The following is a 26853-nucleotide window of genomic DNA, read 5'->3' as shown; positions in this document are numbered from 1 at the left end:
GTCACAGATTACAGGCAAATAACCAAAATAATGGACAACACCAACATTCAGTACCACACCTTCACTCTCAGCAGCGAAAGAAACCTCAAGGTGGTACTACGAGGGGTAGCTGAAGGCATAACCACCGAGGAGATCACAACAGACCTCACACAACAAGGCCTAACTCCAATCAAAGTTAGCCGGATGCTCAGATCCGACAAACGACCAATGCCACTTGTGTTAGTTGAGGTCCACAATACTCAAAAACAAATCTACGATATAACCGCGGTCTGCGGACTTAAAATATCAACGGAACCACTCAGGAAAAGGGCATCAGCAGGGCAATGCCACCGTTGCCAAAAGTTTGGCCACGCCCAAAAGCTGTGCAAAGCTGAATTCAAATGCCTGAAATGTGGAGAAAAACATCAAACCACTACATGCACAAAACCGAGAACCACACCAGCCAAATGTGCCAACTGTGGAGGACCCCATCCAGCCAACTACAAAGGATGCAGCCACCACCCCAGAAATAGAGGGACTGCAAGACCCACCCAACCTCCCCCACTGAAGACCACTCAAAGTATCCCGGCTGACCAGTCATCAAACCAACCAAACCCTAACCAAAAAAGACAGGAAAGAGCTCAACTTCCCCCCAAGACATACGCAGAAGCAGCCCGCCCAAAGGCCACAACACAGGACAACCTTACAAGCTCCAACATCACAGCAATACTGACTGCCTCACTAGCAACTATGCTGCAAGAATTCAGCAGAACAAACCCAACTACATCCTCCACAAAGAGATTCCTGCAAGGAACCCACTCCATACTGACAGCACTCAACAATGAATAAAACCAAAGTAAAACCCAACTCACTCTTGATTGCCGCCTGGAATGCCAACGGCCTCACCAACAAGACACTAGAACTACAGGACTTTGCACAAAGACACAACCCAGACATAATGCTGATCAACGAGACCCACCTAAGACCTTCCAGCAACCCAAAAGTGAGAGGATATATGATGTACCGAACGGATAGACTCAGCACCAGAGGGGGAGGCACTGCCATCTACATCAAACCATACCTCCACCACAATGCCATATTCAACCCACAGACTACCCACCTGGAGATTACAGGTATTCAAGTCCACACAAACAATGCTGGAAGCATCAAGATATATGCTGCGTACAACTCTCCAAGCAACTCTCTACTGACAGCAGACCTGGATGCTATCCTTGGCACCACTGACCCGACCATCATAGCAGGAGACTTGAACGCCAAACACAGAGCATGGTTCAGCACCACAATTAACAGAAGTGGACGCATCCTACACAACTACTCAACACTTAACTCAGCTGTGGTAGCAGGACCCACTGAGCACACTCACTACAGCCCAAATGGAAGATCAGATGTACTCGACATAGCTATCCTTAAAAACATCAGTTACCAGTACCAACTGGAGACAATCAATGAATTATCATCTGATCACAACCCAGTCCTGATCAAACTTGGCACACAAGAACAACTGGCTCCCCAGCACACCTTCATTTCATGGGACAAGCTTGCAAAAATCCTACCAGAATACATCGGCCCTGCACCCACCATCCGCAAAAAAGAAGAAATAGATGAAGCAGTAAACAATCTAACACACCAAATCAAAAAAGCATTAGAAGCAGTCACCAAAACCACATCCAACCACCCAACCAGATGGCTCCCAGAAAACATCATGGAACTAATCAGAACAAAAAACAAAGCCAGGAAAAGATACCACAACACAAGAGCCCCACAGGACAAGAAAATACTGAACAACTTGACCAACCAAGTCAGAATATCACTTAAAAACCACAGGAATCAAGATTGGGAAAATAAACTCTCATCACTTAACCCAGAAGATCACACAATATGGAAATTTTTGAAGACCCTGCGCACCAAACGCAACCCATTACCCCCCATGCAGACCGCACATGGAACTGCACTGACTGATACAGAAAAAGCAGGAGCAATAGCAGATAACCTAGAAAAGCAATGCAGGCCATCATATGACAACATAAACATCACCCACATTTATAAAATCCACCAGCAAGTCAAGCGTACCTTAAGCCTGACCACAGACAACCCAGGCAGCATCACCCCCACTACCCCAATGGAAATAACCAACATCATAAAACATCTAAATAACAAAAAAGCTCCAGGTCCTGATGGAATCACAAACAGAATCATCAAACTGCTTCCTCGAAAGGCTATTGTGCACCTGGTTAACATAACCAATGCAATACTGAGGATACAACACTTCCCTACTGCATGGAAAGCTGCAGACATCATACCAATTAAAAAGCCAGGAAACAATCCACAACTCCCTCAAAGCTACCGTCCCATCAGCCTTCTATCCAACTTAGGAAAGATTGCTGAAAAAATCATCCTCTCAAGACTACAAGAACAATCAGACAAACTAGGAATAATACCAAACGAACAATTTGGCTTCCGCCGTGAACACAGCACAGTGCAACAAATACACAGACTGGTGGAGCACATCACCCAAGGTTACAACTGGAACCTGCACACAGCTGCAGTGTTTCTGGATGTTGCAAAGGCCTTCGACAAGGTATGGCATCAAGGACTACTCTACAAACTCATACAGGCCAACATACCAACAAACCTCATCAAACTAATAAAATCCTACCTCACTGACAGATCCATGGAGGTAAAAATAAGTGGCACCATCTCAACTAGGTGCAAAATCCTGGCAGGTGTGCCACAGGGTTCCCTGCTAGCCCCCCTACTCTTCACAATATATGTGGCCGACATCCCGCAGAACCCAAGGACCACCATCACAGCCCTATATACGCGGACGACACAGCCATAATGACAAGATCTCTCCGCCCACACCTGGCGATCAGTCGTTTACAGGAAACTATCACAACACTAGAGAAATGGTTCTCGGACTGGAGGATACAAGTAAACCCCCACAAAAGCACAGCTATACTATTCACCAGACGCAAAGCCCTCATCCAAGACGACATTCATCTCCTCGGAAAAAAGATACCTTGGCAGACTGAAGCCAGATACCTAGGAGTACAGCTGGACCATAAACTAAATTTCAACAGCCACATCAAACTCATAGGCACAAAGACATCCAGAGCCATAGCCCAGCTCTACCCCCTGATCAACCGCAACAGCAAACTGAATACACGCAACAAGCTGCTACTGTACCAGATGGTAATACGACCAGTTATCACATATGCATCCCCTACATGGAGTCATACATCCAAATCCAACATCCTGAAACTACAGAGGATACAAAACAAGTGCCTGCGGATGATCCTGAATGCCCCATGGTTCGTCAGAAACACGCAGATCCATAGAGAAACCAGAACCCCAGACATCCATTCCCTCCTTCAGGACCAAGCCAAAAAATTCTTCAGCAAAGCACACTCTCATCCCAACCCACTGGTCAGACAGGCTTCCAGTTACAGTGAACATGACATTCACAAACATAAAAGACCCAAGGCAATCCTGCTCTCAGCAGAACAGAGCTAACCCCATAGTTCATAAAGTGCGAGCATAAGGCTCACAAACCCCCACTCCCCCATCAAGCTTCTCGACACAGACAAAGGGGAAAACAAAAAGCATTTTATGCTTCACCCAGCAAACCAGTAACGTTGTTGTTGTTGTTGCCTTAGTATCTCCACGTTTGGGTCTGCCTCCCACTGACAAGACCTCAATAAAGGTTGAAATCAGTCTGAGTAGTGGCCCTTCCCTTAATGAATAGCAGTATACATGTCCGTAAGGAGATGTGCTTTGCATTACTGGAGATACTGAGACAAGGAGTGATGAGAGCTTGGAGCTGCCTGGTGTTGCTACCTTACCCCCCGTCCTGAAGATATTTTCAGGTGCAAACTTTGTTTGCTTACACTTGGATAAAGGATTAAACTAAATTTATTATAGACTTACTATATAGTTCAGTGTGATCTAGTATGGACAGTAATGTTTTAATCTTAATAGTTCTACATATTAAAGGAGTAAGATGTATTATCTGTTAATAACTACTGTAACCAGAGGAGCTTTATTAGACTTCTGAATGTGTACTCTTACTAGATTCTTCAGTACCTTAATAACTCCAGAGATAATGATTAGTTTATAACTGGTTACTTCTGTCCTAGCTCTAGTTATGTATAATGGAATTATCTTGCCCTTCTTTCACTGATCAGGAATCTTTCTCAAGTCGAGACAAATGACCAGATTAGGGAAATTGTTAATTCTCTTGCACACTGCTTCAGTGCCCAATGCTGACGGTTTACTCATTAACCTTCATTCTCTCATCTAGTTCCCCCCCCCAGCCTCTCAAAAACAAATCGGCCTGATTAGAATGTGCATCTTACTAAAGTGATCACTCAACAATCCAATAATTTCTAGTATATCCAACACTTTCCTACCATCTACATTCTCTAAAGCTATTTTTCCATATGACTATATGGCAAGTAATAGTTATTCTTTCTTTTCCTTTCTGCATCACAAAATTCTCTTGGATTTCCAAGAGCTTGTTCTACTAACTTCTTTTCATAGTCTAATTTTGCATTTCATACCATGACTGTCCCCTAACTTGCTTTGTATACTGTTCCTGGGCCTGGTCATCACTTTTCTCCTGATATCAGATACACATTTTCTTTTTCTTTATGCAGCTATGGCTTTAAAATATTATTCATCCATTTTAACTCTCACATTAGTTGTCGATTAATTATAGATGAGAAGAAAATGACTATTTATTAACTTATTGTTGATATCACTGGTATTCCAGCATCTTCAGAGCACAAAACCAGTGCTCTGAAGTGAGTTTTTGTCACAGTACACAAGACAACAACAATCCGGTATAACAATGGGACTAGTCTGAACAATTGCAATGTACAACACAAAGACTAAAGTCCTAATTATCTAATTAGGACTAAACTATACCATCTATGTTGAGGGGGGGGGGGAATATAATAATAATAACAATAAAATAGAAAGAGAAAGTAGGTATTAATTTGGTATTAAGATTACTGTCTTCCAAACCTTCACAAATTTATACAGCCTTAAAGATACAGCTATAAAGATTTGGGAGACGGTCATCTTAAGACCAAATTAATGCCTGCTTTCTCTTTCTATTTTATTTATTATTATTTTTTCCCCCCTTCAACAGAGATGGCACCTAATTAGGACTTTAACCTTTGTGTTGTGCGTTACAATTCTTCAGACTAGTCCCACTGCTATACCAGATTGTTGTTGTCTTGCATACTGTGACAAACTGGTTTAGTGCTCTGAAGATGCTAGATAGAATACCTGTGAAATATCAGCAATAAGTTAATAAATAGTTATTTTCTTATCAGTCTGTGTTCTCATCTATACCGTTAAAATTAATTAACATGTACAACAAACACAGAAGCCTTCCCACACCTTTCTCACACTATTTGTTCCCCTAACTGTAAAAATGCAGTTGGAAAAAGCTTCTTCCAAATGCCCTTTGACCTAAGCAGTTGCTGATTCCTCAATCAAGCAGTTTTGCAAGATAGAACACTGCTGCTCAGCTCATAATCATTTTCTGTATATTTATATTTCCAAGACGAAAATGCATCATGACATTCCCAGTTGGAAGCATAATGCTCAATTAATTTATAGACAGATTCTCAGACACTTATCAGATAAAATATTACCTGATAAGGTAACATTTTACTCAAGGATAACCAACTCTTAAGTAGGTTACCCCTGAGTAAATCCATTTTCATTCAATCTTGCATACTTTTTCCTCTCTCCAGTCTACATCCCCATAGTCAATAGCAATCATCCAATTATTATATTACTCATACCAACATCATTTGAGATTTCTTCTCTGGATGGATTTAATTTATCAGCAATTCATTAGAAATACTCCTTTGCCCTTCCTGCCCTCTCTGAATACACAGTATCCATCACATTCTGTTCCTGTAAGGATATCCTCATGTGTCAATCAGGTCTCACTAATGTTAATAATTTTTGTGCCCTTTGTATTTAATAATGCTAACAACTCATTACTTTTATTCCTGATGCTTCAGGCTTTAATAAACATTTATGATAGCCATCCAGCAGACTGACAGGCATTTTACAATCTGACTTGTTTAAATAAGCAGCTTGAGTTGATTCAATCCATCTACACTCCCTATTCCATTGCTGCAGCATCATTTTTGCTTGGCAGACAAAACCAGGCCTACCGTCCCTATCAAGTTTTCATTTTCTCTCTCTCTTTCTTTGTCATCACTGCTATGACTTAGACCTCTCATCTTAATGCATACATCTAGGCTCTCACTACTATCTAGTAACATCTTGTTTCCCTATTTACATTTGTTCGTTCACTAAACAACACTCCCCCCAAGCAGCTAACTCCAAATCCATTTTAGACTCCATCTTGCAAGTACAAATCCTTTCCACTATCAAAATCACCCCATATATCAACATGATGCACATCATTTCACTTACACAATCTGTGTGCTAAACAACAACTTGCAATCAAAACTCTGTCTCAGCTCACTCATACCATTACCACTGCAACAAACTCGCACTCTTGACTGTTTCTACTCTTTTTTTAGCCTTGTTCAACAACTCATATCTTTTCACATTTCTTTCAAAGCATTAGTTCCAATCAGTACAATCATTTCTTCAAATCTACCTGTTTGTTCATGGCCTTCCTTGATGATGTCTTCCTGGTAAAAATCTTTGTACCTAAAAAGCTTTTTTTTTTTTTTTTGCTCAATCCTCTGTAACATGCTCATTCATAGAATCATATTATCATTAAATTATCATACCTTTTTATCACTCCTTTCTCCTCTTTGTTGTTTTCCTTTCTTTTCCCTCATGTTTTATTTCTTTTTACCCCTCCTGCTATTTATAAACACTTTTCTGGTCTCTCCAATTCCTGTTTGGTATGGCAAAGCCACAAAATGCCTACCATTGTGCCAATCTCTCTTCTTTTTTTTTTATTTTTTTTTTTAACTCCTTATATATCTTTTTTCTTTTTTTTTTTCTCACACTTGTTCACCTCCTTTACAATCCCTATTATCATAATGCATTTTAAGTCCTTTGCATATGTTTGCATTCTTTCTTGCACATGTCACCTACCAAGCCAGTTCATTTAAATTCCTGCTCTCATTCAATACATCTCATTCCTCAATCTAGTTAATCAGCACAATTTTTGACACATTCTGTCATCAATATCTTCTTTTTCCCACAAACTACTCCCACATGTCACTTTTATTTTACACACACTATATTACATGAAACTTGTCAAAATTGAACAAAACACTACCTCCATTATTATACTTCATTGAGCTACCCCCCCCCCCCATTATTATACATACTGACTAATTCATTGATATATGATATATAAAAAGTGCACACTAAATCAGTAAATTAAAACATTATCTAACTGATACAGCACTATTAATTAAAAAACAAAATATTTTATCTTTTACATTAATGTATCATTAAAGTTCAGTGGATCCAAATAACAATCTCCAACTACTACTTCAAATAAAATGAGGGTTAATAAAGTAATTTGTTAAGGTAGTAGAAAAAAATGGATGTTTTATATATATCTTTGCTATATATCTGAATTCATTTGGCATCAGGAGTCTGGAAAAATTACTTCTTAGTATGAGACCTAATGTAGAGAGTCAGGGAAATTAAATCATCAAAGGAGGAATGGGAAAAATGTATGTGAAAGTTCAGCTATGGTATGCAAACGTGATAATGATATGAATGTCTTTGGTTCACACCTTTTAAGTATGTCTGGGGAGGGAAAAGAGAAAGTTCTGCAACAAGGCCAAATAGATTGCATATCTAATTATAAGAATAGGCTAGGTGATAATTTATTATGTCTATACACAAATGCCAGGGGCATCAGAAACAAAGAGGTTGAGTTCATTGCTTTATTGAATATGAATATGGCCTCAGATTGTTGGCATTAAACCTGGCTACTAGAATCAATTATGGTAACTGGGATCAAGTGTAATGGGTATACTATTTTTAGGAATGTCAGAAGAGATGACTAATACTACTACTACTCAAGTCATCTAATGATATCAAATGACTTACGTCCAGTTAGGGTAGAAACACAAGAAAACAATGGTGGTAACAATGTCCCATGTAGCAGTGAGTTTGAGTCTATCTGGAAGTGGAGGTAACAAAATGAAATATATGGTGGTGTTGCTATAGACCTGGCGACCCAGTTGCAGAGGACGAAGAAATGCATCACCAATTTAGCCTTATGGGTAACCAAAAGAGTGATCATTATGGGCGACTTTAATTTTCCAAACGTTGATTGGGTAGATGAGAAATCTCGTGATAAGAAAGAAGAGTAATTTATTGAATTGTTGTGAGGCAACTTTCTCAAGCAGCATGTGAAAGAAGGAACTCGAGGTCAAAGGGTGTTGGATTTGCTCATAGTATCAGAAGGGATCTCTGTTAAGAATATGACTATTTAACCACTAATTGGTGACAGTGATCATGCTGTGCTTTCTTGGGGAGTATCTAATTGTATTGATGCTCTGATTAGAAAACAGGCTGCACGTTGAACTACAAAGCTGGAAATTATGATCAACTTAGGAAAATAGTATCTTCGGTTCCATGGTATCAGTTACTGAATGGGAAAAATGTCAGCAATGCATGGGAATCTTTGAAAAAGTGCTTAAATGAGTGGTATCTGAATGTATCCCTAGTGTTTGAAGAATAAATAAGTTGAGAATGAAATGGATGTGTAACCTTATTAAGCAAGAGATTCACAAGAAGAAGATGATGTGCAAAGAATATCGTGAGATGAAGAGTAAGAGGAGTTATGAAATATATAAAGCTCAGAAAAGTAATGAGTATTGTGTGAAAAGCTAAATTGGAGTGTGAAAAGAAAGCAAGCTAAAGAATTTTATCGTTATGCCGCAAGCAAAAGAAAGAATGAATGTGAAAGAATAACTTTATTGAATGCAGATGGTACTCTAGTGTCAGAAGCTAATGCGATTGTTCAATTAATGACTGGTAATTAGTTTACGGAATTAACAATGCATATAAAGTATATTAATTAAAGGTAACTTTAATAAATAATTTCTATATTTCGGCAGCAACGTCACGCTGCCATCTTCAGGAACATAAAGATATGGTATGTGCACGCAGGCGCTCACAAAGCAAATGAGGAAGAAAGCAAGAAACTAATATTGTTCTTAAAGTCCTAATGGTGCCCTCTGGCAGGCTAATTTGGTAGTCTTGGCAGTTGGGCTGAAGTTCTCATAATGTAAGTCTCCCAAATTTGGGGTAGTTTCATGCACCCAAATTTGTTGAGGTTAGGAACGTTTTTTAGCGCTGCTGAAGATTCTTTGAATAATCTTTCGTATTTAAACTTGCTGCGATGTATTATTTTTGTTTTCTTCCAACGAATTTTATGGTGGGTATCTAAGGCATGGTCTGCCAGCCCAGAGCAGCTGTACTGGTGAAACCGGACGTAGTCTTTGTGTTCTGAAATCCTGATATTTGTTGTTCTGCCTGTTTGGCCAAAGTAGGGCAGCTGCAAGGGACCTGGTATACACCAGGTAGGTCTAGGGGAAGTGGTTGGTCTTTGGTAGAGCGGATAAGGGATGCCAACTTTCTATATGGTCTGTAACAAGAAGTAAGGTCATATTTTTTGAGGATATTGGTTATTTTCTCAGAGGTGCCCTGGATGTAGGGGATGGTGATAGACTTGGTGTAATCTTTATTGTGGAGTCCGGGGGAGGGAGGGTTGTGGTTTACTGGCTTTAGTATTTTTTGGATTTTTTTGGGGTTATAGCCATTGGCCAAGAAAGTGTTAAGGATGTGGTTTAGTTCAGTAGTTAGGGCCTTGTCATCTGAGCAGATTAATTTTGCCCTGTTATATAGTGTTTTTATAACCCCATATTGTTGTGAGGGGGGGGGGGATTGCTGGTGAATGTATCTGCCAGTATGGGTGGGTTTTCTGTAAACAGAGAAAACCAAAGATCCATCAAGCTGGCGGGTGATTAAAGTGTCTAGGAAGGGGAGAGTGTTGTTTTCCTCTTTTTCTAAGGTGAACTGGACTCTGGGGTGTTGGTTGTTTAAGTGTGTTAGGAAGGAGTGGAGTGAGTCTGAGCCATGTGTCCAAATAGCGAATACATCATCCACGTAACGAAGCCAAATAGTGGGTTTTTGTGAGGGCGGAGTTTAAGGCTTTCTCTTCAAAGGTCTCCATAAAGAAATTGGCCAAGGGTGGGGAAAGTGGTGAACCCATGGCTGTCCCCTCTATCTGTTTGTAGAACTTTCCTTGCCAAACGAAATAGCCTGAGTTCATCGTGAACTGAAATAGGGCTGAGATATCGGGAGGAAACTTGGCTTGGATGAGCTCTAGGGTTTCTTTGAGTGGGACATTAGTGAATAGGGAGGAGACGTCAAAACTGACCATTATGTCAGTGTGTTGGAGTGAGAGGTTTTCTATACTGGCTTTAAAGTGAGCTGAGTTTTTATGTGTGATGGTGTATTGCCAGTATAGTGTGTGAGCGTTTTGGCTAAATGTTTGGATAATTTATATGTGGGAGAATCAATGCCATCCACTATGGGACGTAATGGCACATTTTGTTTATGAATTTTTGGGAGTCCATATAATCGGGGGGGTCTAGAGTTGTAAGGTTTTTAGTTTGTTAGTGACTTCCACAGGCCAAGAAGTGACTTTCTTAAGTAGTCTGTGGAGAGTTCTAATCTGTGAGCTGGTAGGATTATATTCAATAGGGAGGTAAGTGGTACGTTCTAGTACTAAAGTATTAAGCTTACCTTTGTAGTCCTTTTGATTTAGCACCACAGTGGCGTTTCCCTTATCTGCTTTGGTGATTACTAATTTTTTGTTGTTTTTCAATTCTTGTAGGACTGCATATTCGTTTTTGGATAAGTTGGTTTTTGGAGGTTTGGCTTTAGTGAGAACACCGACTACATCCAGTCTAACGTTGTTGGCGATATGGTTAGGCAGGTTGCGAATCCCACGTTCTATTTGGATCATGATTTCTTCGGCAGGTATTCTTTTAGGAGCTAGGGCAAAATTGTGACCACGTGCAAGTGCGGTGAGTGCTTCAGGCTTTAAAACTGCCGACGAGAGGTTGACTACAGTGTTGAGTAGTGGCTGTGGTAAGGAAGTAGAATTCTTTATCAGGTTTTCGCATTTTTTCTAATTCTTTTTTTGCCGATGCGCATGAGACATCATAAAGTATCGACCATAGATCACGGCCGAGTGTATTCGAAAGCTCTTCCGCTAGTGCCCGTAAGGTTTTGTTTTCGTCGGCAAGGAGAACACGCATCATGGTAATTTGTCTGGGCTGGCAGACCATGCCTTAGATACCCACCATAAAATTCGTTGGAAGAAAACAAAAATAATACATCGCAGCAAGTTTAAATACGAAAGGTTATTCAAAGAATCTTCAGCAGCTCTAAAAAATTTTTAGAGCTGCTGAAGATTTTTTCCTAACCTCAACAAATTTGGGTGCATGAAACTACCCCAAATTTGGGAGACTTACATTATGAGAACTTTAGCCCAACTGCTAAGACTACCAAATTAGCCCGCCAGAGGGCACCATTAGGACTTTAGGAATAATATTAGTTTCTTGCTTTCTTCCTCATTTGCTTTGTGAGTGCCTGCGTGCACATACCATATCTTTATGTTCCTGAAGATGGCAGCGTGACGTTGCCGAAATATAGAAATTATTTATTAAAGTTAACTTTAATTAATATACTTTATATGCGTTGTTAATTCTGTAAACTAATTACCAGTTATGTCTGACCAACGTATAAGCCTTGCTACTAGAATCATGTTCAATTAATGAGTGCTCACTTTGCTAAGATATGTCAACCAGGTGTATGAATTGACTATGCAAAAGTGGATTATGAAAGAACAAGCCATGCAGGCTAAAGAGAATCCCAAACAGTTTTTCAATATGTTGCAAGTAAAAGAAAAAAATGTATATGGCAGAATGATTTCAAAGAATGCTGATGGTAGGGAGGTAACCGAATCAGTTGATATAATGGAATTACTGAGCGAGCACTTTGCAAGAGTATATCATCTAGGTGGTGACATTGCAGGAATGAATGAACCAATAGCTTATATGGGAATTGTGGTGAATGATGTGGAGGTGAATAGTCTATTACAAAACCTCAATTTCAATACATCTGTGGGATTGGATGGTATACCAGCTCATGTTGTACGCGAAACGATTAAAGAATTGTCAGTGCCCTTGACCATTTTGTTTAAATTGAGTCTTGGGTCTGGGTTAGTCCTGGGGGGGGGGGGGGAATAGTTCCACTTTATAAAGGAAGTTCCAAGACAGCTGTTGTAAATTACCGATTAGCATATCAGGAATCGTTGTCAAGGTCTTGGAGAAAATAGTCAAGAGGAAAATACAGGATTGAATAGATGAAAATGGGATACTGTATGGGGGACAGCATGGTTTTGCGAAGAGTAGATCAGTAACTTGCTCACGTTTTATAACACAGTAACGGCTGAACTGGATAAGGGTTTACAGTGATTCTACTGGACCTTGCTAAGGCCTTTGGCAGGATACCACATGGAATTCTAATCAGTAAACTGCAGCATATGGGGATGGACATAGGGTTGGTGAGATGGATAGGAGGGTGGTTGATGGAGAGATATCAGAGAGTGGTTTGTTCAGGAGTAGAGTCCAAAAGACAGCCTGTGACTAGTGGTGTGCCACAGGGTTCTGTTCTTGGACCACTACTGTTCAATTTGTTCATTAACGATATAGGAAAGGATCCGAGAGGAAGTGTTCATTTGTTTGCTGATGATGCAAAGTTGGGTAGAGCAATAGTGAGTGTGTCAAACTTTTGCAGGATGATTTGGATAGTTTGGAGGACCGGGCTAAGGAGAATGGATGTCAATTTAATGTGGAAAATTGTAAGGTTATGCATTTTGGGGTGAAAAGATTAGCAGCAGTATATCACATTGGTGGAACCATACTCCAGGAGATTGACGAGGCCAGGGATTTGGGAGTGTTGGTGGACAGGGAGTTCAAGTTTAGGGGGCACATCGCAAAAGTGGCTAAATCAGCTCATCAAATCACTTGGTTGCTGAAAAATACTTTAACATGCAGAGACAAACAGGTTATTGTTCCTGTGTATTCTATACAGAGGAACAATAACCTGTGCAATAATGTTCCTCTGTATTCTGTACTAGATGGAGTCTTGATAAGACCCCATCTAGACTACTGTGCCCAGATATGGGCGCCAGGGTTTCTTCTTGATGAGGAGGAGGTGGAGAGGATCCAGAGACGAGTGACCAAGATGATAGCAGGGCTATGGAATGAGCCTTATGAGAACAGGTTGAAGAGTTGTGGGTTGCAGAAATTGGTTGATAGGCGTAAAAGGGGTGAAATGATTGAGACATTCAAATTGCTGAAGGGTTTCTATAAGATTGATTCAGAAGATATTTTTGAAAATAGGACTGATGGTGGGAGGACTAGGGGCCATACATGGAAGCTGGGCAAGAGTGTGGTTAGCAAGGGTGTTAGAGCTAGGTTTTTTTTTACTTGGAGAGTGGTGAATGAGTGGAATAAGCTGCCAGAGTCTGTTGTGGGTGCCATGACTGTGAATGATTTCAAGGCGAGGTATGATAGATACTGTGAGAATGTCATATAGTTGTTCTTGACATGATGTTAGGGCCTCCCTCAATGAGTCTATCGACTCCTTGGAGTTGCCCGTAATAATAATAATAATGCCTTTCACATGTTTGTATAACTTGGATCTCAGCTCCGGAATGATACCACAGGAATGCAAGAAATGAATGATAGTTCCAATGTATAAGGGTGGTGCAAAAAACTGATGTGTCTAACTACCGACCTATCAGTATTTCTGGTGTGGTAGTGAAGATTTTAGAGAAGTTGGTTAGAACTTGCATACAGAAATGGGTAGAGAAACAAACTATACTCTGCAAGGAGCAGCGTTTACTAAAGGGTTTACTAAAGAAAAGTCGTGTTTCAGCAATTTGCTCATATTTTATAACATCATTACAGCTGAGTTGAATAAAGGGAATGGATACACTATGATAATGTTGGATTTTTCTAAGGCATTTGATAGGATACCACACGTAGGGTGGCTGCATAAACTGGAGAATATGGGATTAGAATATAAACTCTTGACTTGGAACCGGGGGGGAGGGGGATGGTTAACAGACAGATATCAAAAATTGGATACAGTGGATATGTCCTTGGGCCATTATTGTTCAATCTATACATTAATGACATCAGACAGGGTCCAAGATCAGATGTGCAATTGTTTGCCAATGATGCAAAGATAGGTAGAGCAATCAAGGATGCTACCAATATTCAGCACTTACAAAATTATTTGAATAGGCTGGAAATTTGGGCAAATGAAAATGGCTATCAGTTTAATGTTAATAAGAGTAAAGTTATGCACTCTGACATGATGAGATTTCCAGTGACATATTATATTAGCAGAGTTATGCTACAAGAAATTGAAGAGGCAAGAGATCTTAACATATTGGTGGATAGGAATTTGAAGTTCAAAGGTAACGTAGCAAAAGTTGCAAATACAACTCGGAGGATAATTGTGATGTTGAAGTGAACCTTGACATGTAAGGATAAGGAAGTCATTTTGCCTCTTTATAAGTCCTTAATAAGACCACACCTGGATTATTACACACCAATTTGGTCTCCCAGATTCCAAAGGAATAAAGAAGCCATAGAAGGATGCTAACCTGCAGAGATAGAACAGTTACAAAGATTATATCTGGATTAAGGGATTTAGATTATGAGGACAGATTGCAAGTATGAGGATTACAGACTGATTAACAGTAGAAAGAGGAGGGGGGGGGTGATATGATAGAGGTCTATAAACTTTTGAATGGGTGTTATAGGATATCGTCTGATGAAATTTTTCATTATATGGAAGGTGGGGAGAGACCATGGGGGCATCCATGGTAGTTATGTTTGTTCACAGTCAAGAAAGAAGTAAGAGCTAGGTTTTTCTCTCACAGAGCAGTGGGTGAGTGGAATAGTTTGCCTTTAGAAGTAGTGAGTGCATCTAGCTGTGAATGAATTTAAGGGAAGGTATGACACCTGGTTTGGGTGATTTACGCTGCCCAAATAATAATAATAATAATATTATTATTATTATTTTCGATGCTTTAAGGTATCAATTTCAATTTGTAAAGATGGTATGAATTTTCAGAGGCCAAGTGTAAGAAAAATAACCATGGACAAACAGTCTGAAGGATGCAATTTCAAAAATGTAACAGCATTTTTGAAACCCACAACCTTCAAATTATCTGAAAAAATGTGACAAAAATTTCAGAAATGCAACTGCAAAATTTCTTGGGAATAACAAAGATTCTAATTTCTAACATAGAATAGACAAAATAGTAAACATGCTAGGAATTTTAAAAATTAAGTTAGTTATAATAGTCTTAGATATCAACTCCAGTCACCATTGGTGATGGTGGTTGTGTGTGTGTGTGGGGGGGGGTAGATGGCGTTAGTGTAGTTGAAGTTAGTTATAGTTGGTGGATTGAGTAATGGAGACAGAGAGCTGTAGGGTAGGTGTCCTCCCTCGATGAGTCTTTGGACTCCCTGGAGGTCCAATAATAACAACAACTTGGGAGTTCCATGGCAGGAGGAATTGGAAGGGCGAGATATCATTAGTGATTGGGGAAATTGTGAAGGAATATTTGTTAGCAGCAATAGTAAAGTAAATGAGTGAAGAACAGAACACAATTTGGTGTAAAGTGGATGACAAACAATATCAAACAGGAACTGTAGGTGAAAAAGAGATTATGGAAGAGATATAAGGAGAGGGGTGGAGAACAGATGCATGAAGAATATAAGACAGGCCAGGAGAGTGACTAGTATGGTGAGGAAGGAAAACTGGAATATGAGAAGATATTGGCATTAAGATCCAAAGAAAATCCTAGGGAATTTTTTAGCTATGTGGCCAGTAGGAGGAGAAATGATTATGAAAGAATGACATTGTGGAATAAAAATGGGAATAGAGTGACTGATACAAAGGACATAGTGGAGTTGTTCAATGAACACTTTATTGGAGTGTTTCATCCTGGAGAAATAGGTTTTAATACTAGAGGGATAGGGCAGGTTCAAGGTTTAGAGGAGAGTGTGTTCCAAATACTGAGTACTCTGGATGTCAGTAAAGCTGTGAGACTGGATGATATTTCACCACGGATTTTAAGATAATGTGCTAAAGACCTGACAGCTCTGCTGACCTGGCTTTTCAATGAAAGTCTGGCTATGGGAAAGGTACCTAGGGAATAGAAGGGGAGACAAGAGATCTGGGGGGGGTGATGATTGATAGAAAACTGAAATTCAGGGAGCATAATGCAAAGATGGTGAAGGTAACCCAGAGGACTGTTGCAATACTGAGGACGCTGACCTGCAGAGATAAAAGAGTTATCATTCTGTTGTATAAGATACTGATCAGATCACACTTAGACTATTGTTCTCAAATTTGGTCCCCAGGATTTGAAAGGGATAAATTAACTGTGGAAAGGGTACAGAGGCATATAACAAAGGTGGTTTCGGGACTGTACAATGTTAGTTATGAGGATCGGCTGGTTTGAACTGCAGCGTGTCTAATTATAGGCCAGTTTGTGTGTCATCAGTAATTGTTAAGGTCTTGGAGAAATTAGTGAGGGGCCATATGCAGCATTAGGCAGATGAGGGGTAATGTTATCTGTGAGAATCAACTTGGATTTGTTAAGGGGCACTCTTGCTTTAGTAATATGATTGCCTTTTATAACAAATTGACAAGAGCAGTTGATGAGGGAAAGGCATATACTGCCATTTTTTTTTTTATTTTTCAAAGGCATTCGATAGAGTACCACATGATAAGCTGATACTTAAGTTGCAGCACATGGGTTTAGATGTCAGGTTAGTCAACTTGATTCAGGATTGGCTGTCTGATAGGTATCAGAGAGTTGTGTATGGTGGAGCAATATCAAGGAGGCAGAAAGTTACAAGTGGGGTTCCACAGAGCTTAGTACTGGGTATTGTTTAGAGCCTGTATTGTTTAACCTTTATATCAATGACATTGTCAATGGATTGCAAGGTGATATTCAGTTGTTTGCAGATGATGTGAAGCTAGGCAGGGTTATTAGTAATAGTGCAGATGTGGCAGCCCGGCAAGAGGATTTGAATAAACTGGACAGATGGGCAAATGAATAGGAGTATCAGTTTAATACAGCAAAAATGTAGTCTTGAAGTTTGGGATACATCGATGGGAGGCTGCATACTCAATTGGAGGAGTATGCAGCCTCCAACATACTGGAGGAAGTAGGGGAGACAAGAGATCTGGGGGGGGGGAATTAATAGAAAACTGAAATTCAGGGAGCATATTGCAAAGGTGGTGAAAGTAACCCAGAGGACTGCTGCAGTACTGAGAAGGATGCTGACCTGCAGAGATAAAACAGTTATCATTCTGTTGTATAAGATACTGATCAGACCACACTTAGACTATTGTTCTAATTTGGCCCCCAGGATTTGAAGGGGATAAATTAACTGTGGAAAGGGTACAGAGGCAGATAACAAAGATGGTTTCAGGACTGTACAATGTTAGTTATGAGGATCGGCTGGTTTGAACTGCAGAGTTTGGTGGATAGAAGGAGGGGTGATATGATCGAGACTTTTAAACTGTTGAGAGGCAGTTACATGATTGACAATTGGGAGTTCTTTCACTTGGTGGAACAGCAGGAAGGAACGATAACAAGGGGTCATCCTTGGAAGTTACGAAAGGAAGCTGTGAGCAAGAGGGTAAGAAGTGTTTCTTTGCATGGAGGGTAGTTGAACCATAGAATGCACTGCCTGATAGTGGTGAGAGCAAGAACAGTCAATGAGTTCAAGGAGTGGTATGATAGACTGTTTCCTAGGAAGGTCATCCCACGATGAGTCTCTTGACTCCATGGAGGCCTGAATAATAATATGACCTTGAGTCATTCCTGCATTCTTATTTAGAAAACTAAGAATGTTGGCACAAAAAATTTCATCAGGATTATAAAGGAGATAAAGGAGGTACCAGAGATCCCAGAATGTCAACATGACAGATTATTGATTATGTTTATTATAAGGGAAAAAGACCCCAAAATGTCATTTTAAAACAAGATTTTCTTCAAAAAATAAAATAAATAAAATGATAACGATACATAAATAAAATAAAATAATAAAGAGATAAAATAAATATGTACTTCCATTTTCTTCTGTTCAAAAGACACGTTATTCTTCATTTCATAAAATAATATGGTCATTAAGTTGAAATTTTTTAAAAAAGTGAAAAAATAAAGCAATCTTGCTATAATAAGTTTCCTTAGTCTGCAGAAAATTCTTACATCGTTTATTTAAAAAAAAAAAAAAAAACTTTTGCTATCATCATTGTGAATTCAGGTATAATAGGTTCAAATGCAATCCTCGGACTGCATTTCAACTTGTAGTTGAAATGCATAGTTTCAACTTGTAATATTATGCATATTATTTTGGATTTATTGAGTCACACTTATTTTCTTTATATTATCTTTATTCACATAAAAATAAAAGTAATGTACTATGTCAATCTACAACCCATGAAAGGTTGTAAACTTATAGCATACTCTTACTGAAGGGTTAGATAATCCAGAAATTTTATTCTTGAGGTCAAACACTTATCAAGCACACTTTTCAGAACCACCCATGCCCACAATGGGATTCAAACCTATAGCATCTGGCTAATGAGCAGAGAGGCTATGTACTCATCCCACCATTCCAAACAACACATTTCACTACTATAAGGGTCTTTCCATCCTAAATTTATTTACTGGGAAAAATAATGTAGTAATGGTAATATTATATTAATGTATTTATTTCTAATCACTGGGCTGGTTAGCTGAGTGAATAATGCGTCCATTCTTCAGGCTGTGATATGGATGGTTGTGAATGGTATTAGATAATATATGATTTTCATTGCCCAATGCACGATCACTAGCCTACTAATCAGAGACCACCTGCAGCAGCTTGAAAAAGCATCACACTTCACCAATTGGCAATCTATTTTCACTGCAGGATGATGAACTTGATGATTTACAGGGTGGCAATTTCCATATTCATTACAAAAAAGGATGAAATCTCAAAAAATCCTAAAAATTGAGAATTTCCTACCTAAACTGAGATGAGACTTTATAGGTATTATTAATGCTACAGAAAAATGTGACTTGTTTGTACTTGTGTTTACACACAAATGCAAAGAAATTTAACTAAGCTTAGCATCCTATTCAGTTGTTTTTGTTAATGCACTTATGAGATAAATTATGATAAAGTTATCTAGCTTTAATATTTTAACTGTCATATGGCTACAGCTAATATCGATGATCTTAAATAACAATGAGATTTTAGAATGTATGCATGCAATATTCCAAGCATATTGACCTTTATATGGCTAGATTTCATGATACTCTTCTATAAAAGTGAAACCATTTTGCAGGCCTTTAAAATGGTAACACTATATGAAAATAAAAATGTTACTATAGAAATTTTACCTGTCATGTTCTTTTTCTACTAAGTGATAGCGAGCCCGAAATGCTACCAGATGTGCATAGTAAGCTGGTGCTGGAATCGAAACGGACCGTGTACAACGGACATATGTGTGACATAACTGATAAGTTAAACACTGCAATTCATCAGCTGAAAACTGATTATCATCCCACAGCACGTGATAATGTGATGGTCGACTTGTGCCCTAGCATTCAGAAGTAAAATGAAATTTTATGGTTTGTAAGAAAAGAAAACATTATTTAATCAAAAATCAAATGTTAATTTAAAATGCAAGCATAAAATCTAAAAACATTTTATATAATGCAATAAACAGCGCAGAACATCTGGTACCTTTGAATTATATTAATTAGGTTTACAGTGAATGATGAATTTACTGTAAACCTAAATTTTTTTATTTTTTATTCACTATACTAAGTGAATAAAATTTAGTGTAGTGAATGAAAAAAAAATTAATTAAATCAATTCAAAATTATATAATTTACATAAGGAAACGCCTTTTATTACTGGTAGACAAGACTGGAACTGTTAATAGATTACTAGTAAAATAATAACCAAGTTTGAGCTTGCTGGGTAGAGCATACTACATTAAACTCTCACTACAGCATATATCATTATAATAAACTCACTCCCTACAACAAATTATCAGAAAAAAGTTCAACCCAAAATATATAGACATGGTCTCTAACAAGTTGGGGGGGGGGGGGGAATGGATGGATGAAGAATGAAGCGGTAAAAGAAAGCAAATTCCAGTTTGAAAGCTTGTTCAAAGAAATCTATTGGGCTGTTCTGAATTACAACAAAAGCAACTACTGCTACAAGGTCAGTAAACTGCACTTGTTTTAATATTTTTATTAAAAACTTTCTCTCTAGCCAAATCTTCCAAGTGGGAAGCACCAATTAATAACCGAATATGAGTCTGCTGAGTCAAACTATCAGAAAAAGTTCCATAGTCATAATGCTACTCTAAAGAAAATTCACTGTAGCAACTTATTCTTGTAGCTCTATGAGTTTGTTAAATTGAGAGGTGGACTATATAGGCATGGTCTTTAGCAAGTAGAAAAAAAGAAAAGAAAAAAAAAGATTATGAAGAATAAAGCAGCAAAAAAAAATTCCACTTTGAACTTAAATAAGAGTTGGGTTGTTATGAATTATGACAAAAATAATTATTGCTACAAGATGAGCATGAAATGTCAGTTAATTGCATGTGTTTTTCTGGCCAGTGTCCATTTTGCAGGAGGAAAAACTTGAGTTTTCAGGAAAAAAAAAATCTGCTTTCAGTAAAAACAACCTTTATAAAGAATTATCACATCCTAGATGGGAATTGAAATAAGGTTTTTTTCAAAGGGCACCATCATTACTAAAGGAGGGCAGCTCAATTAAATACAGTAATCTACTGTTTATTTGATCTTCAAAACAATGACCCTTCAATTCCTAGATCCTTGCATATCAATCGACTTCTAGTACAGCACCATTTGATTGTACTTCAATTATCCCACCCTTCAATTATCAGAATGCTAAATTGTGGTCAGATAAATGGTAGATTACTGGTAAGAGTAACTGTATAACTCTCTCTCTCTCTCTGTCAGAAAAATTATTTTTTTTTGCTGTTATAATTAATATGGTTCTTCATTTTTTCTCCCCACTTCACAAAAACATTTATCAGTTAATTTTAGTTAACTAATTATCTTCTCTTATAAGTATAATGAATTAATGACAGTTCCAAAAAATGCATAACCTTGCATTTAGAAACACTAAACTGACACACACACACAATTAACATTTGCCATAGACTCAGTCTGTTTAAGTCAACCTAGAGAGATTCTGTATCAGATATATCCTTTATCACTTCCATAAGTTAACATCAGCAAATAACATCAGTTATTTGCTGATGTTAACTTATGGAAGTGATAAAAGTCCTTGGAAGAAATTACTGGCACTCAGAAAATATAAAAATTTAAACATGGCATGTGAGCTGTCAATAGAGAAAATGAAGGTATAAATGACAAAAAAGTACAACTAAATGGTGAAAATGTGTAACTATCATTAAGTATAATTTCTGAGAAATTCCCATGCTACTCCTCTAAAACACTATTAATATAATTAACGGCTATTTTAGCCTGTTTTTGTTTAGGAGTGTCCCTTATATTTAATGCATTGGCTAACATAACTCAAAAGGGGTATATATATATATATATATATATATATATATATATATATAATTTAAGGCATTACGGGCGAGTGTAGAAGGCAATTATGGCAGAATAAAAAATGTTGAAAAATTATGTACATACCTTGATTTTGGTTTAAAGATGCCTTCTAAATCCAAGCTCTTGTGGAAGGGGGGGGGGGAGAGGGAAAGAACATGGGGATGTACTTGGGACACGGGAAATAAGTTTGGGAACCCGGGTTACTATTAATAATATATATATATAAATATATATATATATTATTTTGTTGTGGGGAGAGGGGGGGAAGGAAGGGGAAGGGTATCCTTATGTGGAAACTGGGGCAAGGGTTTACGGGGTGTGGACCGTTTCGGTCATCGTCTGACCATCGTCGGAACTTTGTGGGAATGACTGTAGGGCTATGTCAAGGCTGCAAGATGTGTCTGCCAAATTTGGGCATTTGTTGTCGCTAAATGGCCGGAGGCGTGGCTTAATTTGTAAGTTTTGGATCGTCCAACATTCGGAAATTAGGTAGGGGCAGTGGACGTTGATAGAATTACCATCACATTTTATGGCAATAGTTTCGGATATTCTAAGCATCGTTTCATTTTCTTGTTTGTCAATGATTATGGCTTTGTCAATTTGGGGAATGTGTTTTAGTTCAAGGGCGTGAGCTGCGATTTCAGTCTTCCCTGTATTCTGTGGTTTGTTTTTCTTTTTGATGTTGCATGTTTTTTCGTGTTCAGATATTCTGGAATGGGAATATTGCAATCCCTGAAGTGCTCTTGTAGTCTAGTCCATAACGACCTAATTGTAGAGCCCGTGTAGGTGACGTCACAGTCTTTTTGACAAGGGAATTTGTAGACTATGTTGTGGTGTTCGAATAATTCTTTATGAGTGAGAGATTTAGTAGGTTTTAGGAGAGTTCCTAATTTATGGTTTGTGGTGAATACTAGCTTATAGTTCGTGTTTTTGAAAATGTATTTGTAAGCCTTGTATGTGTTTTGGATGTATGGCAATTTGATGACCATGCGTGTCGGGAAGTCTGCTTTTGTTGTATTATTGTTAAGACAGCATTTTGCTGTAAAGTTCGCGTAATTTATTAGATTTACTAAAATAGCCGTTAATTATATTAATAGTGTAACTATCATTTATTCAATCTTACATGTGCACACACATACATAGAAAATCCATGGGGCCCAATGCCTAACTAATATCAGATACCAGTAAAAATATCTAACATTTTTACTGGTATTACAAATCTACTTATTTAATTCAGCAGACTACATAAATGCATGCATACGTTATTATTATTTGACACCTCCAGGGAATCCAAAGATTCATCGAGGGAGAGTGTGCCAACAGCATCGAACAATTGAACCTCTTCCAACTACTAATCATGCTCAAATTTGCTTAACTTTTTGCATGAGCCATTAGTAGCAGAGGCTCTACCAATCGACCAACCTTTGCTGGCATGCATACATGATGGGCCAAAAAATATTATACATGAAAAATGCTAGTCCTTAGTTATGTAAAGTTTGTAAAATGTTGCTCTGAACAACCCATATCAATAATATATATATATATATATATATATATATATATGGTTAAACAATAATGGTCTAAGTACAGAACTCTGCATTATGTTATTGATCACCTCTCTTAGTCTCAGCACTTTCATGCATCAATTTGTGATATTTGTCAGTCAACCACTTTCCTACATTGTCACATGTTTATATCATTCCTTTAAGTTTATATAACCTCCCACATGGAATTTTATCTTGGAAAGATTTCACATGTGAGATGAAATTGGCTTGGCAAAATCCATTGGTACATCCATTTCTCTCACCCAGCTTTACGTTAGAGTAGATGTAAACTGGCTGCTACAGATATTGGCAGTAGCTCATCTGTGAAGCTTTTACCAGCTTCAGATCAAAGTATAAGTAAGGTAGAAATGCAGTCAACTCTCACTACTATAGTAAATGCAATTATAGTGAATTCACTAACAAAAAACTATTAAGTTCCAGCCAAGGTTCCCATTCCATAGCATCAAATGCTAATTCAAAAAAAAAAAAAAAGAAAAGCACTGTCACCCACTATTCTTTTGGCATCTACATATTCTCTACAGCACAAGACAAGGATATCATGCAAGGTGATGTGAAGGCATGTGTATATTATTAAACTGTTATATTTTGTTGAGAACAGCTTAAAAATAGCAAAATTAAGTTATTCATATAATTTTAAGAGTAATTTACCTGAATTCCAGCATGACTACAGAGATAGAAATCAAATTCAGTAGGATGAGTAATTCCTACATCAACAGTTGTACCAGCAGGGATATTACCACTTTTACCAATTTGTTCCTTTTTATCTGAACAAAATAATCTTGTATGATGTCTCTTCTGAACGACTATAAATGTAATTCCAGGTTTATAGTCAACCTCAAGTTTCATACAAGCTTCCCGTACTGCCAGCAGTTCATGACCTAACACCTATTTAAAAATAACTAGTTAGTTATTTAGTTTTTATTAAAATTTTAGTTATGTACTGATCAGTTTTTTTTCTTTAATTATATAAAGCAGTCACCAATTATAATAGATGATCCATTTCTTTAAAATATGACAATAATATCGAATATTTAATTCTATAGCATTTGAAAATATGCATGCACATGTGGAATCTAAAGTTAAAAAATCTGGATTAAGATTCCAATGTAAAATGAATCTAAGAGTGACAATAAAAAGAAGGAAAAAACACATTGCAATCCCTACAGAACAGCTAAGACAATTCATATTTAGCAGCAATGGTAGTAATAATTTAAAAAGAATGCACTTATTTTTATAACAAGGTGACGGCTGAACTGGATAAGGGAAATGGGTTTACAGTGATACTGCTGGACCTGGCAAAGGCGTTTGACAGGATACCACATGGAATTCTAATCCGTAAACTACAACATATGGGAATGGATATAGGGTTGGCGAGATGGATAGCTGGGTGGTTGATGGAGAGATATCAAAGAGTAGTTTATTCAGGAGTAGAGTCCAAAAAACGGCCTGTGACTAGTGGTGTGCCACAGGGTTCTGTTCTTGGACCACTGCTGTTTAATCTGTTCATTAACGATATAGGGAAGGGTCTAAGTGGGACAGTTCATTTGTTCGCTGATGATGCAAAGTTGGGTAGGGCGGTAGTGAATGCAGAAGATGTCAAAGTCTTGCAAGATGACTTAGATAGATTGGAGTTCTGGACTAAGGAGAATGGATGTCAATTTAATGTGACAAAATGTAAGGTTATGCATTTCGGAGTGAAAAGATTAGCAGCAGTATACCACATTGGTGGAACTGTACTCCAAGAGATTGATGAGGCCAGGGACTTGGGAGTGTTGGTGGATAGGGAGATGAAGTTTAGGGGGCACATTGCGAAAGTAGCTAAATCAGCTCATCAACTCACTTGGTTGTTGAAAAATACCTTGACGAGCAGAGAAAAACAAGTTATTGTACCTCTGTACCGAGCCCTGATAAGACCTCATCTCGACTACTGTGCCCAGATTTGGTCACCTCGGTTCCTTCTTGATGGGGAGGAGGTTGAGAGGATCCAGAGGCGAGTGACTAAGATGATAGCAGGTCTATGGAATGAACCATATGAGAACAGGTTGAAGATTTGTGGGTTGCAGAAACTAGTTGATAGGCGGAAAAGGGGAGACATGATTGAGACATTCAAATTGCTAAAAGGATTCTATAGGATTAATTCAGATGATATTTTTGAGATCAGGACTGGTGGTGGGAGAACTAGGGGACACCCATGGAAGCTGGGCAAGAGCGTGGTTAGCAGGGGTGTTAGAGCTGGGTTCTTTACTTTTAGAGTGGTAAATGAGTGGAATAAGCTGCCAGAGTCTGTTGTGGGTGCTATGACAGTGAGCGAGTTCAAGGCAAGGTATGATAGATACTGTGAGAATGTTGAACAGCTGCGTGAACATGATGTTTAGGGCCTCCCTCGATGAGTCTAAGGACTCCTGGAGTAGCCCGTGGTAATAATAATAATAATAATAATAATAATAATAATTTGGGACCATTCATGATTCAGCATCATTACTAGCTGAAAGAGTTATCAATAGACTTTCACTTCATGAAAAACAGATAAAAAATGGGAATATAACAAAGATCTCTAAGTTCTGTTAGTCTCAAAAAAGCATATATAGTATCAAGGTATCCAAGTGTAAGCAAACAAAGTTTGCATGTGAAGTCATTTCATGACTAGGCTACTTGTATATAGAGGCTAATGAATTCACATCAATTGCCTTAGTATCCCATGATGCAACATTGATACAACTGTATGGAAAATTCTGCATTTCTACTCATTCAAGTTAACCCTGACATAGGAGTTGTGCCCACAGGACTCTGAAAGTGGACTGACATTCGCTTTAGCATTCCATGCTAAAGTGAATGTCAGTCACTTTAGTATTCCTTGCTGGAGTGGATTTGGACGCTGTGTGGTCATGGATGATTTTATGGGGAGATGAGGCTCATTTCACCTGAACGGAGCTGTGAATACCCACAAATGATAGGTATGGGATATGCAAAACCTGCATGCAATCCAACAAATTTCTTTCCATTCAGCCAGAGTTAATGTGTGGTGTGGGTTTACAGCTTCATTTATCATTAGACCATTCTTCTTTGAGGACATTCACCAGTCGGGTCCTGTGACTTACTCAGTTACTGCCAAGAGGTATCATGATATGATAAACAATTTTGGTGTGCCACAGCTATAGCAGCACTTGTGCATGAATTCAGTCATTTTCATGCATGATGGGGCCCCTCCACACATCAGTTGATCCATACAGGAGAACCTCAAGAACATTTTACAGAAGCCAGAGTGATCAGCAATGCATTTCCCACTTCATGGATGCCTCATTCACTTGATCAGACCCTCTGTGACTTCTTGCTCTGGGGATTTCTCAAGACAGGGTTTATCAAGATCATCCTGATAACTTGCCAGTGATGAAATACAGCATAATGTAGCATCAGTCCCACTAGGTGTGTTCTGCTGTTGAACACACTGTGCAATGGATGCAGTTTGTGGCATACCAGGAAGAGCAGCACACTGAACAGTACAGTATACAGCTCTTGAATGCATAA

The 26853-nt window shown here is 38.3% G+C and overlaps 1 protein-coding gene across 1 annotated transcript in view; it reads right to left on the bottom strand.

Annotated features, from left to right (window-relative positions):
* Positions 1 to 26853, bottom strand: part of AGO1 (protein argonaute-1) — a 322424-nt gene that overhangs the window by 6828 nt on the left and 288743 nt on the right. The window contains exons 16-17 of the mRNA XM_090405013.1: positions 23977 to 24213; positions 19541 to 19740 (exon numbers count right to left, since the gene is read on the bottom strand). Of these exons, the coding sequence (XP_090261139.1) occupies positions 19541 to 19740; positions 23977 to 24213 (437 nt within the window). The remainder of the gene's footprint in view (positions 1 to 19540; positions 19741 to 23976; positions 24214 to 26853) is intronic.

Source organism: Typopeltis vanoorti, chromosome 15 (genome assembly GCF_054136105.1).
Source record: "Typopeltis vanoorti isolate ZY-2024b chromosome 15, IOZ_Tvanoo_1.0, whole genome shotgun sequence".
NCBI lineage: Eukaryota > Metazoa > Arthropoda > Arachnida > Uropygi > Thelyphonidae > Typopeltis > Typopeltis vanoorti.
The sequence above is the reverse complement of the archived record's forward strand: the minus strand, read 5'-3'. Positions and strand labels throughout refer to the sequence as shown.